Source organism: Sminthopsis crassicaudata, chromosome 6 (assembly GCF_048593235.1).
Source record: "Sminthopsis crassicaudata isolate SCR6 chromosome 6, ASM4859323v1, whole genome shotgun sequence".
NCBI classification, from domain to species: domain Eukaryota; kingdom Metazoa; phylum Chordata; class Mammalia; order Dasyuromorphia; family Dasyuridae; genus Sminthopsis; species Sminthopsis crassicaudata.
In genome coordinates this window covers 247321226-247337829 of record NC_133622.1, presented here as the reverse complement: position 1 = coordinate 247337829, position 16604 = coordinate 247321226, and the positions used below count along the sequence as shown (strand labels likewise).

The window sequence follows — 16604 nt, the reverse complement described above, 5'->3', positions numbered from 1 at the left end:
GACTAACAAGCTTTTAAAAAAATTATTATTAATACACTGGGCTCTATCAGCGATCCAATTATCTGGTGTCTATACAGGCCAGCTTGTTCAATTAAGTCAGCTATTACTTAGACCTACTTTTTTTTTTTTTTTTTTTTTTTTTTTTTTTTAATAAACTCTGTCTACACAACCCAGCTTGTTATATTAAGTCAGTTGTTAGATACATGACTAATAAGTTTTGGGGTTTTTTTTGTTCTGTTTTTAATACACTGGCTGTTATCAGTGATCCAGTGACCTGACATCTACACAGCCCAATTTATTATATATTAAGTCAGCTATTACTTAGACCCATGAATCTAGCTTTTTTTTTTTTTTTTTTTTTTTTTTTAATAAACTGTCTGTCTACACAACCCAGTTTGTTATATTAAGTCAGTTGTTAGAGACATGACTAACAAGTTTTTGGGGTTTTTTTTTTTTGTTTTTTTTTTTTTAAATACACTGGCTGTTATCAGTGATCCAGTGACCTGACATCTACACAGCCCAATTTATTATATATTAAGTCAGCTATTATTTAGACCCAAGAATCTAAAGCTTTTTTACCCATCGATTGAGCCTCCTCAAGTTGGCTGTCTACACTCGCCGGATGACTGTCAGCCTCGCTCCCCCGCAAGCTTCGTTTTATGCACCGGGACACAGTTACACGATGCCCCCCCAGCCTGGCCACCGTCGGACCCACTCTCCCGTGGGCCTGCTGCTCCCTGCACTGAGCCCAGAGAGGAGCCGCCGGCTGAATTCGGAGCCGTGATCAGACAAGGGCTCCGCCGAGCGGGGCTCCGTTTCCCCGTGGCCCCCAACAGCTCTGGAACGCACAAAGTCTAGCTAACGAGAGGACACGCAGCCGTCTCGATCTCGGCCACCCGCAGACGCCGCTTCTCCTAGCCAGAGAAGGTGCGAGTAAACCGAGGTTCCTGACTCCGTTTCTAGGAAGGCTCGTTGGGTGGGCTTTCCTCCGCCACATTTTCCACCAGTTGGTACAGGGTTTCAGGACTTATGTTCCTGTGCTCCATGGGAAGAACTATCTGGATCTGCCTCTGTTCTTCCCTGTTTCCTGGGTGATTATGGCCAGGGCTCTTTGAGCCTCAGTTTCCCCTCCAGGGGAAGGGTTAGCACTGGAAGGTTTTTAAGGAGCTTCTCAGCTCCTGTGCTTTGGAGAAAACCATTGCTGAGGTTCCCACACGGCCGGGCGTGGCTCATTGCTTCCACCCTGATCCCCAGTGGAACTGCTCCCCAGCTCCGATCCTCTTGGGGGGGGGGGTCACTCCTGGGCCTCCCGCTCAGCCTCCCCTGGTTCTCACAGAGCCACCGGAGCTCAGTCAGGCCCCCTTTTGTCCAGATTTCCCAGCAGCTCCTCCGAACATCTGGCCCCAGGCCCCTCCTGCCTTTTGGATCTGGCTCTCCCTTTCCTTGGCTTTGTCCTGCACTGGCTCCCTTCCCTCTCGTAGCCCCAGGCTAGTCCATCCTGCCCCTGCCCAGAGTCACAGAGGCCCTCTGGGTCACCAGTTTCCTGCACCCTGTTTAAGGAACAGCTTTTAGCCCCCATCGGCCAATGAGACCCTTAACGGGCCAACCACGTCTGGAGCCATGGAAAGGAAGCAGCTTCTCTAGAAGGGGAACTGGGATAATGAAGGCAAAAATAGAAGCTCATGTTCTTCAGGCTGCTCTGCTCAAGCAAAGCTCTTCCTTTTCTTCTTCCTCCCCAAGAGACACTAAAAGGACAAGGGGATACACGTTTCCACTAGCCAAGAGGGGGTAACTTCATCTCTATGTCCGGGAGCTAATCTTTAGCATCCCGAGTATGGCTCCTGGTCAGTTCTGGTTTGGGGAAGAGCCCGTTAGAAGGAACGGCTATTGCCTGCAGGCCCTCTCGGGTTGGGGCTGGGTCTCCAGTAGCAGCCCCTGTTCCATTCTACTTTGAATTATGGGGGACACTGCGCAAATCTTTCATCCCCAAAGCTCTGTGCCCCAATGGTCCCTAGGCCAGCCGTGGTTCAGCAAACCCTTGGCCAGAGCAGCTCTAGTGCTTAGGTTGGGGGTGTTAGAGAAGATGGATTTAGGGCAATTTCTTTTTTGAAAGACCCAAGTTGACATTCAAGAAAAGAACTATTTTAGTCAAGACAAAATAGAGGAAAAGGGTAGCGGGCGGCATATTACACAATGAAGAGCCCTAGATTGTAAGGGGGGGCGGTGAACAAATCCCATAAGCGCCATGGGCCTGGACATCTGAGGGAATCAGATGAATCATAGTCAGATCAGAAACTAGATCAACTTGCAGGGTCTCTGTCAGCAAAAGTGCCCGATTGTAGGCGTAAGGAACCTCCCCCAAACTAGAACAGACACTGTTGGTGCAAAACATCAAAATTCTGATTTATTGACCTTGTTCACACCCCCTGTTCTGTTCTTGAAGCTTCTGGCCCCTTCCAAGGAGGGCTGCCACCATCAGGAAAATGGTGATCACCACTAGGCAGAGGGTCACCCACAGCAAAAGTCTCACGGTCGTGTTCCAGGAGGATCCTTCTGGAAGTCGGGGTTCCGAGACGTTGGGTGGGGAGATGATGGATCTTCCCACTGGGAAAGCCTCCATGGAGGATGAAGCTATAGGGTTTACAAGCCCCTCCCATGAATATAAAGACTCAGCATAGTCCTAAGATTATAGCCAAAGGGATCAATAATCCATTTAGGCCACATTTGTCATCAAATCAGGGGATGGGGAAACGAAGTCCTTCTCCTTCAGGGAACCTGGCCAAGGCCATTCTGGGGGAATTCTCCACTCAAGGGGATCTACGTCTCTCCCCTCTCCCCCACATACACTCCCCCCTCCAACACACCTTCATTCTGCAAAGTGATCTTCCGTTCTCTCGGACCCCCAAATGCCACCGGTCCTGGAGACCCTACAATGTCCTGGGCGCCTTCCACGTCATCGTGCTCATCTACAAAACGGCGCCGCTCTGTCAAGAGAGAAGTCTCTCCTTTAAATCGCTGGCCATCCACCTCGGAGATGTTACATTATCATCCCGGCAGGGAGACAGATCTACCAGCTGGATGATCCTCTCGCCCCCCAGAACCCCAAGTCTAAAAAACTCACTCGTGGCCTCTGGACGACACTCGGTCCTGCACGTCTCCGTCTCAGAGGGATGGCAGACGGAGGCGCTACAGAAGAAATAAACCTGGGCCGAGGGAGAAGGAGGGGAAAGGAGAAGTCAGTGCCCCGTGACGCGGCTGCCAGGGTCAGCAGCAGAATTTAGAGATCTCTTGGAATTCTAGGATCAGCGTCTAGGGGCCAGGAGCCAAAGATGGCAGTCCAGGAAGGGGACGGGCCCTTTGCCCCATCTCTTGGGGAAGCCATATTGCTTCCCCCACGACTTAGCTAGTGTTCCTGTGGGGGTTTAATTCTCAGCTACATCACAACCTTCCTTCATGTATCCTGGCTCCTTGGAGCCAAACCTTAACATGAGCTTAAGGTGGGGAGGGCCACATGGGTCTGTTTACTCAAGTAAATTAATTAGAACTGACTCGCAAGAACAGAATTCCAAGTTTGGGCAGCCTATTAGACTTGGCCATGATGGAAACGTTCTTGCCCAGTGACGGGGAGGAAGGAATCCAGGGCCCCTAAACACTCCAGCAGATGCCAGGGGTAGAAGGCTCATTATTCCTGGGATCTCAGCCAGGAAAAGGGAACCTTCTAGTCCGAGGCTTCCAACTCCTGTCCTTTTCCTAGCTACAAACGCTTGCTGGTCTCCTTCCTACTCACACCATCGCCCTCAACTGTCCCTCACCATCTTTTAACTGGACAGTTCTCATGGCCTCCCTGCCCCAAGTGTCTCCTCCCAGCAACACATGCTTCGCGCTGCTGCCGAGGGGATTCCCAAAGCGCACAGGACTGACCACATCAGCCCTTCCTGCAGGATAAAACTCGGCAACTCCCATTTCTTCTCTACTAGAGGTACCGATTTCTGTTGGCATTTAAATCCGTTCACAACCTCTCCCCGCGCTTGCAGCTTCCATACACCTGCTTGTCCGGCCACCCCGGCTGTTCCGTGTCCCATTTCTATCTCCTCACAGGCAGATTTTCCTCATCCGTCCAGAACCCAGCCGTGGTTCTTACCGGTCCACCGAGGGCCCTCTGGGAGGCCAAGTCCACAAAAGTAAAGGTGGCTACCATGAAACGCTGATAATGAGTTGGGAAAGGGGACTCCGATACATTCTTGGGTACCAACTGGGTCTTGTAGCCATCTCCAGAAAATGGGCATCTAGGAAAGAAATCGGTGAGATCTTAGCTGCGATCTGCTGAGAAGTCGGGCCCTGTCCAGAGCCGGCCCCCAACTGGCCACTCACCCATCAAGCAGAAGCGGCCACTGAGGTTCCCTGAAGGGATTGGTGCTGGGGGTAGCCCAGCAGTGATGCAGAACCAGCACCAGGTGGGGGTCCGTCCTATGGAGGAGTCTCACTTCTACGTGGATGGGTTCCCGGAGCACCTTGAAGATGGGGAAGTCTTCCACATGATAGTAGGAGACATATTTCTCATCTATGATCGGGAGAGGAGGGTGTCGTGAACTTTTGGGTACTGATGCTAAAAAGGGTCTGGGCATGGCGGGATGGGGATTTCTTTACCCTTGGCGATTCGGAGCTCAAGATGCAAGGGGCCGGACCCAAGCGCGGGGACAGGTGACGACGCAGGGAAGACTTCCAGCTGGAGAGGCAAGAAGTTGCTGACGTTGTAGATACAGCGTGCGTGGAGGCTGCGCCGGAGCGAGAAGGTGGGAACACAGTTAGCGGGGCTGGCCCAGCTCCTTTCATGGAGAAGCTGAATTTATGTAGTCTCAAGGAGCTGGTACCGGAAGGTGAAAAGCTCGAGCCCATCAATGAAGTGGCCAGTCCTTACCCAGCAAGGAGGCTCGCCTCCCTTCCCAGAGGTGGTGGACTACAGGGAGAGGAGGCAGCCTGGGCTCGGGGCTCCCTTTCTCTCTTGTAGAGTTGGGATGGACAGAATCAAAGGCTATCTTCCTCTCATTCTCTACCTTTCCCAAGCCAAGCTTTAGGAAAAGTCTTTTTTTTTAATTCCCAAATTAATATCCCTGTTCTGTTCTCACCCCCCATTTTCACTCTTCTGGGGAATATTACCCAAGAACACTCCTGCCTCCCCAACACTGCCTCCAGTGACCTAAGAATGATAATAGCTTCCAATTAAATGGCACCTTAAGGTCCGACAGCCCTACTTCCCTACCTGCCATGTAAAGAAGACATTATCCCCCCATTTTGAAGGGGGCCCAAAGAGCCGAGATCTGGGGTTAGATAACTGAAGCATTTGAAGTTAAGCTCTTGTATTTCTAGTCCTCATTAACTTGGTACTGCCAGGGACTGAGCAAGCTGGTAGTAACGGGGCACGGACACAATAAAGCATTTGGGGGCTGTTGCAAAGAAGGGTCAATGAGCTGGCATTAGTGAAGCACCTGCTACGTGCCAGGCATTCTGCCCGGTACTTTGCAAAAGCTCTCGTTGATTCTCGAACTTGGGAGGTGCTATTAGTCCCTCTACTTCATGGAGGAGGGAATTGAGAGAAATTCAGATTAAAGCCTTTGAGTCCAGGCTCAGTGCTCTAGCCACTGGGCTGCCCCAATGAGATTGCTCCTTGGCAGCAGCAGGTTTCAGACCAAAGCTTGAAACTTGTTTCATGTACAATGTGAGAGTCGGGGAGTTCATTCTTACTGGTTGATCGTCTATGAAGCAGAACTATTAGATGTCAAAGGATTTGGGTTCAGGTATGGATTTTCTAGTCTAATAGTCTAATTTCTGCAGTATTGTTGCCGTCTTGGCCATAAATTCACAGCTCAAATTGAAAGGGAACGTACTGAGGCATTAAGAAGTGGGGGCAGCTAAGGGATGCAGTGGCTAGAGCACCAGCCCTAAGTCAGAAGGTCCCAAGTTTAAATCTGGCCTCAGACACTTAATGCTTCCTAGCTGTGTGACCCTGGGCAAGTCACTTAACCCCAATTGCCTCAGCAAAAATAAGTAAATAGATAGATAAATAAATAAAACCAAAAATAAGTCCATGATTTCCAATACTTCCTAGCTGAATGAGCCTGGGCAAGTCACTTAACTTTTTTTTTTTTTTTTTTTTGCTGAGAAAATTGGGGTTAAGGGCTTTCTCTACGGTTGCTTCAGGTGATAAGGACAGGCAGGATTTGAGAGACAACACTACTGGACTGCTTCCCTGAATGTTAGAGTTCTGTCACCCTTCCCAATCTCATCCCCTTAGCTAGATTATATGCCCCCTGAAGGCAAGGACTGCACCAGGGTGCCAAGCAGGGTAACTCCTAAAGAAACCAAGGCATCTCATGTGGTAACTATAGAAGGACAGATCTGGCCCCACGCCCTTTGGAGATGGCGAGCCCCCTGCCACCTCCAAGTACTTAGGACCTTGCCCAGCAGTGGCAAGAGACTTACTACCTCCAAAAAGGGAGGGTCTGCTATGGACCTTGCAGAGATGGAGGCCCCGAGCCTCGATAGGGCCCTCTGTATCACCACGCCCGCCAGCTCCCGGGAGGCTTCCGGGCAGAAGCTGTACCTTCGGCTTCCTGTTTCTAGGGGCCAACTCAGTGTTCCTTATCATACGAAAACCTCAAGGCCATTTGCTGTGTGGAACAAACACCTTACTTTCAGATTAAGACTTGTGCTTCTGGGTAACGAAATCCCCTGACCGAGGCTTCTGTTCGCCTTCTGCCGACCAAACCCAGATCCCCATCTTTGTACTAGAAGGCAGCCTCCCCCAGCACCGTCCCCCTTACCTGCTGTAAGGGCCCGGCTGTGACAGCACTGCGAGGCTAGTTCCCAGGGCCAGAACTGACAGCTTCCTGGGTGTCTGGGGCTAGCCCCTCTGTACGTATAGATCAAGAGCCCCGGGTGCTGCCCAGCTTCAGAGCCAGCCAGAGATCTTACTCACAGGTAGGTGCTGTCCCGCGTGATGGCACCTTCTGGGCCCGTCTGGACACCCATGTCCGACACCAGTTGGTTCTCATAGACGAGTTGGTTGTTGACCAGCTGGGGAAGGGGAGGCAGATGAGGGACTTGCCACTCTGGGATACCGTAGCCACCCGGAGAGCCGTCCCCTGCCCCTTACCTGCGTGGAGGTACCACACTGGGTGACCAGAAATCGGAAGACCACGAAGTCTTGTGTCCTCCGGGTCGGGGCGCAGCCCTCCGAGGCGTAGGCTAGCCTGATGCTCTCGAGACTGACCTGCTTTGCCGAGGTCATATTCCGGGAGAGCACCAGGACGAAGTGGCCATCTTCAGAACACTGGACAGTGGCTGGCCAGATGACCAAGGCAAGTTAGTATCAGAGGGTGCCCGGGGTAGGAGGCCTATGACTGCTCCGGATAATTAATAGCTAAAGGGCCTTGGCCCAAACATGGAGATTTTTCCTGCCTTTTTTTTCTTTTCTTTCCTGAGGCTGGGGTTAAGTGACTTGCCCAGGGTCACACACAGGAAGTGTGAAGTGTCTGAGACTAGATTTGAACTCAGGTCCTCCTGACTTCAAGGCTGGTGCTCTCTCCACTGCGCCCCCTAGCTGCCCCTCCCGCCTCATTTTTAGCAGTCATTTAAGATGAGCATTCGGGTGCTGGCCTGGTGATCTTTGAGAGCAGAGCCTCTTCAACTTTTTGCCCGAGAAATTTTTACATGACCCAGCTATATAACAGGTCTACAAGTTAAATATTTACCGATAATAGATCATGATTTCGGGACCCCCATATTCAGTTACAAGGCCCCAGATGGGATTGTGAGCCACAGCTTAACAAGTTGGGTTTGAGAGAACTTTTCAATTTCTTGAAAACCTTTTCATGATTCCCCAACCACTAGTATCCTCCCCACATGCCATATATACATGTAAATACTCATATATTAATTAATTTTGTCTTTGTGATATAGATTTTATATATATATATTTATTTTGTTACCAGATAGTAGGGACTATCTTTGTACCTATGCGCCCGGGCCTAGTGCCGAGGAAGTATTTAATAGAAAGAGCCCATTACTTAGGGATGCGAGCGCACCTGTGTTGCCATAGTAACATGGCATCTCCTCATCTGTGTAGTCAAAGCAGCAGCCTGCTCGGAGACAGGCTTCGGAGCTCGCACCTTCCGCACACGGGACGCGGCCGGAGCCCACGCGGCATCGCTCCTGGCTCGGGGGGTCACCGGGGACCGCGGGAAGTCCGTCCTGACCTACGAGAGGTGGTCGGCCCGATCTAGGGGGATGCCCTGCCCCGGCATCAGGCCACCCAGTGGAGGTGCTCCCTGGCAGCAGGGGCAGAGCTCGCCTCGAGGAAGGGTCCGCTAAGAAGCCCCCCACCCCAGGCAGAAAGGACCCCGGGGAAGGAGCCGGACTTACCTGGCTGCGGCTGTGAGATGCGGGGCACTGGAGAGCCGCGGCCGGAGGAGGGAGGCCTGGTGGGCTGGATCGGGGCCGGCGGCCGGGTGCCATCAGCCACAGCTGGGAGAAGTGGACGTCTCCACGAGGGGTGGATGGGGTGAGGGGGAGAAGGAAGGGGAAGGAGAGGATGAGGATGGAAGCTGGCGGGGGAGGGGGGAGGAAGGGGGGGCCCTGAGGTGTTGGGAGGCTCAGGTCGGGGGCAGATCAGGGTCACGACGCGAGTTTCATCAACGTGAGCGCCCAGCATCTCTTCCACGAATACCCGTAAGTGGTACTGATCATCCTGAGGCAGAGACGGAGGTCAGAGTCTGGACTGGGGGGGGAGGGTTCCCCCTCCCTCCTTCCCTCCCCCCAGCCCCCACCTCTACAGCATTCCTAGGGGAACTCTACCAACCCCCTGGCATATTAGTGAAAGAACGCCCATTTATATCAGGCTGCCCACAGCAAAGAGCGCCAGAGCTGAGGAGTCTGGCGCAGTGGAAAGGACAGTATCCGAGTAGGTTCTGGGTTCAAATCCAACTCCAGATGGCTCCTACGTGACTGCCCCATTCAATGGCTAATTTGTTCCAGTCACATTGTGGGCCTCCATTTCCCCCTCCATAAAATGGAGGCGTTGGTAAGTTGGCATGAGACTGTGAATCTGAGCCTCAGCTTTCTCATCTGGGAAATGGGTCACACAGCCAATGTGTCTCCTCTAGGCATTAGCCCCCCAGCTCAGCTTTCTTTTTTATACCACAGGAGACACGGGCAGCCTCAATGACCAGCAGGATAGGCTCTTGACCCATACAGCCCTGACTCTGTCCCGGCCCGACCACCCACCACAGAGGGACAGCCCACCTTCTTCGTGACGTGGCATCCGTGGTAACCTGCCGAGAAGATGGCGGGACCCTGGGGCTTGGAGGAGATCCAGTGGAGGCAGATGGAGCAGTTGGTCACTTCAAAAGGGGTCCCAAACTCATCTGGGGAAGAGAGGCCCCCAGAGCCGTCACCCCGGCTGTGGGCGCTATACTCGGGTTAACCAATGGGGATCCCCCTCCGGTTCTCACTAGGGGGCCAGCCTCAGAAGGCTCCTCAACAAACATTTATTAAGCGCCTACTATGTTCCAGGTGCTTGGGAGGCAAAGGCAAGAGCGCCCCACCTTCCAGGAGCTTGCAGTCTATCTAAGCTGGACACTCGGCCCTCTCTCAAACAGCAGCCACTCACCCACCACCTTGAAGCGGATCATTCGGCCCGGCCTTGGGAAGACCAGCAGCTGCATGCTGTAGGAGCCACATTCGAGCCTGTGCTGCAAGCCCCGGGCCCCAGGTGTCTGACCCAGGAAGAGCCCCAGAGTCGCCAGCAGCAGGAACTCCAGACACATCCCCCCACCCATGGCGAGACTTCCCGCACCCAGCCTCCAGAAGGAGCCCATGCCGCCTCCTGCACTGGCGAGGGAGCCGCAGGGCCGCCTTATATGGATTGTCTGGCCCGGGAGGAGAGCGGGAGCACCTGGAGAAGCCCCCACCTGCCTCGGGAAAGGGACTGTGGGGAAACTACCACCCTGGGGGAGGGAGGAGAGGAGCCCTCCCTGCAGAGAACCCGGCCTGCTCGCCCTCCCTGGGGCTCTCGGTCCGTCACCTGACAGTGGTCCCCAGTCTGGAGGGGCTTCAGCTTGAGCACACCTGGTGTGTGTGGGGGGAACCACTGATGCTTTGGGATCTTGTTTCCTCTGCAGGGAAAGCTCAGAAACCAGGGATCAGTGCAGCTCTGTCCTGGCCCCAATCCTTCTGATGCCTCTTGGGCTTCCCCTAGGAAGGGAGCTGTGAACTTAGCTCTTCCCTCCTCTCTCCCTTCCTTTCCTTCTCTTGTTTCTCTTCTGTAAAATGGATGGTGGGAATAGACTGCCTCTGAATGACTTCCTAGTTCTATGATCCTGTGATTCTCTAAGATTCACAGGTCTGACCACTTCTCTACTAGTGCCATTCTTCATTATAGGGCTATTGATTGATTAATTGGGGAAATAATCAAGGTTAAGTGACTTGCCCAGAGTCACACAGCTAATAAGTATCAAATATCTGAGGTTGGATTTGAACTCAGATCCTGATTTCAGAACCAAAGCTCTATCCAATGCTCATTCATCTAGCTGTCCCAATTATAGTGTTAAGTATTATTATTCTTAAATCACGGTTTAAGATTCAGGGAATTATTTTTCTCCAAATCAACAAACACTAACCAAGTAACAAACTGGGTGTGGGGATACAAAGACAAAATGGAAATATCCTGCCCCCTCAAGGAGCTTGTGTTCTACTGACTCCTTACTGGCTGAGGATCATTAAAGGTAATTTGAAGAGGGAGAGAACATCCCCTGCTGAGATCAGGAAAGGTTTCCTAGAGGAGAAAACACCTGAGTGGGAGGGCCATCTCCACTCTCCTGGTCTGTCTTGCCACCAGACCCAGAAGGCTCTGGAGGGGAAAGTGAGGCTGGTGACCTTGGCCAGCCCTCCCTCACTTAAATCCAACTCAAATGCATGTCATGGCATCCCCTCCCTGATGTCCTGGTCCTCTTGGAGAATGAAAAACACACCACCTTAGTGGAGTCTTGACAAAAGCCATCCCAGATTATGTGAGGAGGAGGAAGGGAATAGTCTGTGCCCCTGCAGAGGGATGGGAAATGGAGCTTCGAGGTTAGGAAGCTGCCATGGGTCCACTTTGACTAGAATATAAACATCATAGGGGAGAATCATGTGAAGGAAGTCTAAAAAGTGAATTGGAACTAGTTGCAGCTAAAGAGTTCTTTTGGAGGGAACCCATGGCCCAGGGCACCCTAACTCTAAATAAGACCAGCTCTAATTTGGGGCACTGACTCCAAAGATACTAGTTTGTTAATGTTGGGGAAATCTCTGAACGTAGCTTGTGTCTGGGTTTCTACAAATGTAAACAGGGTCCTTAGTTCTCCTAAAATGGATGGTATATTACTCCTCAGATGCAGAAGACTAGGAAGATCAGAAGGAACTCAGAAGTTAACAACAATTCTCCTTCCCCAGTGAGTTCTGTTTTTTCTTTTCTTTTCTTTTCTTTTCTTTTCTTTTCTTTTCTTTTCTTTTCTTTTCTTTTCTTTTCTTTTCTTTTCTTTTCTTTTCTTTTCTTTCCTTTCCTTTCCTTTCCTTTCCTTTTCTTTTTTTTCTTTTCTTTTCTTTTCTTTCCTTTTCTTTTCTTTTCTTTTCTTTTTTTAAAAATTAAAGCTTTTTAATTACAAAGTATATGCATGGGTAATTCTTCTACTTATTCCCTTATAATGGGGAATAATAAAGACTAAACTGTTAAACACAAAATGATACTGAAAGATCTTTGGAGCCCCCAGCAATAAACCAAGGGTTCAGGGACCTGCAATATACTGGGAGGATAAAGAGCTCTGAGATGACTCAGAAAATAAATATTAAGGCCACTTTGGACTATTCCCTGAAGACTCTCATTCAATAAATATGGGCAACGCTCTAATAAGAGTGGCAGAGCTATGAGGGGCTGGAGAACATTAATAGGAGGGTGTGAGTAAAGGAGCAAAGTGGGGTGAGGATACAGGATTTTTGGGGAGGCAGGGAGATCATTTTGTCTGAAACATCAAGGTTAGGGAGGAAAGGTTGGGATGATATCAGTCAGTGAAAAGTATTAAGTGCCAGATAATGGAAACTAAATTTGACTTGGCTGGCAAGATCATTGACAATTAGATCATATGATGGATAATGAGTCTCTGAGGGAAAATCGAGTGTGTGGGAGGCAGGGGGAGGAGCCATTGGGCAAACTAAAGACTCCCACACTTTCTAGAGAACTCAGTCCCTGGTGGGCAAATTCTTAGAAGGAGCCAGAAAGCATAAAGGATTGTTGCTAATCCAGTCCCCAGGGAAGAAAAGTCATGGAATTTGGCACAGGATCTCAGGGATCTGGTCTTTGACCATCCCTAGGGTTCATAGCTATTAGAGGCCTGCTATGACAAAGTCCCTTGGCCCATCCTCCACCCTGATTGGGACTGATTGCATGTGTTGTGGGTATGCAAATCCTCTCTAGCTCTATTAAGGGAACTGGTTAGAGCAGGATGTTCAACATAATGCAACAAAGCAAAAAACAACCCCAAACTTCTTCCTTTTATACCTAGAAATGAGTTACTTAAGAAAATAACATTTTGGGATAGGTATTTTTAAAATATCTTTATTGTTTCCAATACATGATATTGATTCTTTTGTTATAGGTATTTCCTACCCCATCTCCATTTTGGACCTTGTAACAAGGAAATAGAAAGTAAAATTAAGAAAAAAATTCAGCAAAAATGTTAAATACCTGTGTTTTATAAACATATATAAATATGTAAAAAAGACATTTTTGCATACAATATTCAGTTCTGGCAGTCCCTGATCTGACCTGTGCAAGAAGAGGGGGTTTGTTATTTCTTTTCTAGAATCTTTATTGGGTTTTTCCCCCAGTTATTCTGAGTAATCTTTTCATTTATATTGTTTTACTCATTGAGTATGAGGTTTTTTTCTTGTTTCAGTTTATTCAGCCCTTGAAGAAAGTAGCCTGGTCTAATGGAAAAAAAGCCAGGAAGGCTTGAGTTCAAGAGCTACCTCTCATGCATACTACCCATGCAACTTTGAAAAAAAATTGTTTACATACCCAAAGTTCAAGGCAAGTCCCTAAGATGAGGTGAAGACCTGACTGAGTGAAGGGAGTTTCCTCATCCAGAAGTCCCTTATATCACTGAAAAAACAGTGTTCCTATTCCCATCAAGAATAAATTATTCTCTGCTTTTCTGAACTCCCCATATTTGTCATTTCTTATAATCCAACTAAAATATCCCATTCCATTCATATGTCAGAATTCCAGTTGTTTCCCGATTGATGGCATGGGCTACCCATCCTATTAATACACAGAAGGCTACTGGTAATATTTTGGTGTTGGACCCGTGTTTTTCCTCTTGGTACAACCCTGAGAGTGGGATTCCTGGCTCAAAGAGGATGAGCATCAGAAGCATCATCTAGCTTACAAATGAGCTCCTTCTCCCTGCTTTCTTTCACATGTGTCTATAGACCTCAATCGACTTTTATCTTCTCTGTCATTGCTCAGCTTCCCTTAATAGGTCTTCTGCAAACCTCTGGCCACAGAGCAATATTCTCTGGGTGTTCAGAGGTCATAAAATATTAGAGCAAAGAGGGAAGTTAAAACAGAGGATGGCAGAGCTGAAAGAAAACCTTGTAGAGAGATTGCTAGAGTTGGGAGAGGCCTTATAATGGGGCTTATCCAAGTTGGAGCAGACCTGGGAGACATGGAACAAAGACTGTCAGAAGTGGAATGGATTTTAAATATAAAATATCAGAGCTGGAAGGGATTCCAGAACACACAAGAGGCATTTGCAGAACAGTGGTTCTCAAATGGTGGGCCAGTGAATTCCAGGGGTGTCTGAAATCCTTTCAGCTGGTCTACAAGTTCAAGATGATTTTTTATTTCTGACTTGGTAAATATCCATAAATATAACTGCCATAAACAAAACTCTTTGGACAGATCTTCCATAATTTTTAATAGTATACAAATATCGAGAAGAAAAGTTGGAGAATCACTAATGTAGAGTAGGTATTTGGAAGAGACCCTAGAAATAGGGATTTTAATTTAGAGTATAGACAATCAAGTGTTAGAATTAGGATAGAGGACGGAGAATTTCAGGATTTGGAACAGTTTTTGGAGACCATTTGGTCCATCCCTCTTATTTGACAGAAGAAGAAACTGAGATCTAAGGAAGAGGGACAATTGACTCATGATCATATAAAGATTTGGATTAGATAACATTTTTTCTCTTTTCTTTGTGAGGCAATGGGGTTAAATGATTTGTGCCTAAATGTCACGCATCAGAGATTGAATTTGAACTCAAAATCTCCTGACTCTAGGACTAAGATTCTATCCAACTAACTGCCCTAAACCACTTTCTTTTCTTTCTTTCTTTCTTTTTTTTCCCTGAGGCTGGGGTTAAGTGACTTGCCCAGGGTCACACAGCTAGGAAGTGTCTGAGACCAGATTTGAACTCGGGTCCTCCTGAATTCAGGGCTGGTGCTCTATCCACTGCGCCACCTAGCTGCCCCCTCACTTTATTTTCAATATCTGTTTTTTCCAAGTGAGCTGACCCAAGCCATGAGGAGCAGGGAGGGCAATCTCTGCCTACATCCCATTGGGAGCCTGAAAAAAACCCAAAGGTAGAAAAGCCTGGAGGGACTGAGGGACTGAGGTTGCCACACACTGCCTCCTATTCTTCCATCAAAGATGGGCTGTTTGTCCCTGGCAGAATGATGCTATCTTCGATTTTTAAATTTATTTTATTTCTTCTTCATCTCATCAGTACCTCACCACATCTCCAGGTTCTCTGGTGGCCCTAGAAATCTCAGCAAAGGGGATGGAAAGAGAAAGGAACAGAGCTAGGAAGTAGAGCTCAGGGACTCTGAAAAGACAATGCTGTAGAGCATAAAGAAAGTTCACCTGGGAGTCCCGGGGCTTAAAGTCATTTATCGCCTGGTGACCTTAGATCAGTCATTTACATTTGAAAGAATCCCAATTCCTCATCTAAAAGTGAAAAAGTAAACCTAGAGGATTCAGCTCGCCTTAATACTATCCTTCCCTAAGTATTAAAAGTGAGAGCAATACACAGTCCCACAGAAGAATTACTAAATCAAGCAATCCACAATCAATTATTAAGCACCTCCGGAGTTCTGGGCACTGTGCCAAGGGCTAGAGATACTAAAACAAGAATGAAAGAGTTCTTGCCCTCAAGGAGATTACTACGGAAGGGGAAGACTCAATGAGTAGAGATACACAGTTGCTTACAAAGCAGACCCAAGCCAAGAAGGGGATCTGCTGGAGGGAGAATGGGAGGTGATTAAGCTGGAAGGAAAACAGAAATACCAAGAGGTCCAAGTGAGGGAAAATCAAAGGCCAGGAGATGGAGAAGAATGGGCCGTGATATTGGAGGGGAGAGGGGTGAGGGGCAGGAATAGAAGCAATAATAAAGTTGTCCCCACTTCTATTCTATTCACAACAACCTCGTGAAGGTGGAGAGTGAAAGTACATTTACGACTATTTTTCAGATGAGGAAACTGCCTCCCAGAGTGGTTACAATCCATGCAAGAGAGGTGTTCATGGCTAGACTGCTAATATGTGGTTTATGTGGTTTATGTGGAACACTAGGATTAGACAGTTAATAAGTGAAAGTCATACCCGGATCTCCTAATTCTGTTTCCCTGCACCTTGGGTGGTGTGTGTGTGTGGGGGTCGGGGTGGAGGAGGATATCTGGGGAAAAGGCAGGAGCACCTTAAAAATACCCCTAGCTAGCTTTTATCGTTTGGGAGCACTTTACAAATGTTTCTTTTTTTCCTCAGAACAAACCACGGAGGGAGATGCTATTATTAATAATAGCTCCTTTATATTTGAAGAAGCTGAGGCAGTTCAGTGAATTGGTGGGAGATAATGGTGGTGGGGTAGTAATAGGAGTGGTAGTTGTGGAGTAGTAATAGTAGTACTTGTAATAGTGGTAGAAGTAATAATGGCCGTTGTGAAGGAGTAGTGGTAGTAATAGTTATGGAGTAGTAGTAGTGATAGTTGTGAAGGAGTAGTGGTAGTAATAGTAGAAGTAGTGGAAGAGTAATAGTGATGATGAGAGGAATGATAGTAATAGTAGTACTTGTAGTAGTGGTAGAAGTAATAATGGCAGTTGTGAAGGAGCAGTGGTAGTAATAGTTATGGAGTAGTAGTCGTGGTAGTTGTGAAGGAGTAGTGGTAGTAATAGTTATGGAGTAGTAGTAGTAGAAGTAGTAGAAGAGTAATAGTAGAAGTAGTGGAAGAGTAATAGTGATGATGAGAGGAATGATAGTAATAGTAGTACTTGTAGTAGTGGTAGAAGTAATAATGGCCGTTGTGAAGGAGTAGTGGTAGTAATAGTTATGGAGTAGTAGAAGTGGTAGTAGTCGTAGAAGTAGTGGAAGAGTAATAGTGATGATGAGAGGAATGATATTAATCGTAGTACTTATGGTAGTGGTAGAAGTAATAATGGCCGTTGTGAAGGAGTAGTGGTAGTAATAGTTATGGAGTGGTAGTCGTGGTAGTAGTAGTAGTAGTAGAAGAGTAATAGTG

General features: G+C 48.3%; 1 protein-coding gene across 1 annotated transcript; it reads right to left on the bottom strand.

Annotated features, from left to right (window-relative positions):
• Window positions 1–2378: 2378 nt before the first annotated feature.
• Window positions 2379–9895, bottom strand: ZP1 (zona pellucida glycoprotein 1). Its single transcript, XM_074272691.1, has 12 exons — window positions 9668–9895; window positions 9301–9422; window positions 8422–8746; window positions 8085–8255; window positions 7154–7341; window positions 6977–7074; window positions 4648–4775; window positions 4372–4561; window positions 4142–4286; window positions 3122–3203; window positions 2865–2984; window positions 2379–2631 (listed from the first exon to the last, which is right to left on the bottom strand). Exons 1-12 carry the CDS (start codon window positions 9873–9875, stop codon window positions 2405–2407), a joined length of 2004 nt encoding a protein of 667 aa, XP_074128792.1. The 5' UTR covers window positions 9876–9895; the 3' UTR covers window positions 2379–2404.
• Between the last annotated feature and the right edge of the window lie 6709 nt (window positions 9896–16604).

What these genes read in the sequence shown, in the direction of transcription:
- ZP1 (XM_074272691.1), bottom strand. Translation starts at nt 9,875, where the DNA reads ATGGGCTCCTTCTGGAGGCTGGGTGCGGGAAGTCTCGCCATGGGTGGG. An exon ending in ATGTTACTATGGCAACACAG is followed by an intron (nt 7,342 to 8,084) that starts GTGCGCTCGCAT and finishes TCATCTGGCCAG; the next exon opens with CCACTGTCCAGTGTTCTGAA. An exon ending in TGAGCTCCGAATCGCCAAGG is followed by an intron (nt 4,562 to 4,647) that starts GTAAAGAAATCC and finishes TCCCGATCATAG; the next exon opens with ATGAGAAATATGTCTCCTAC.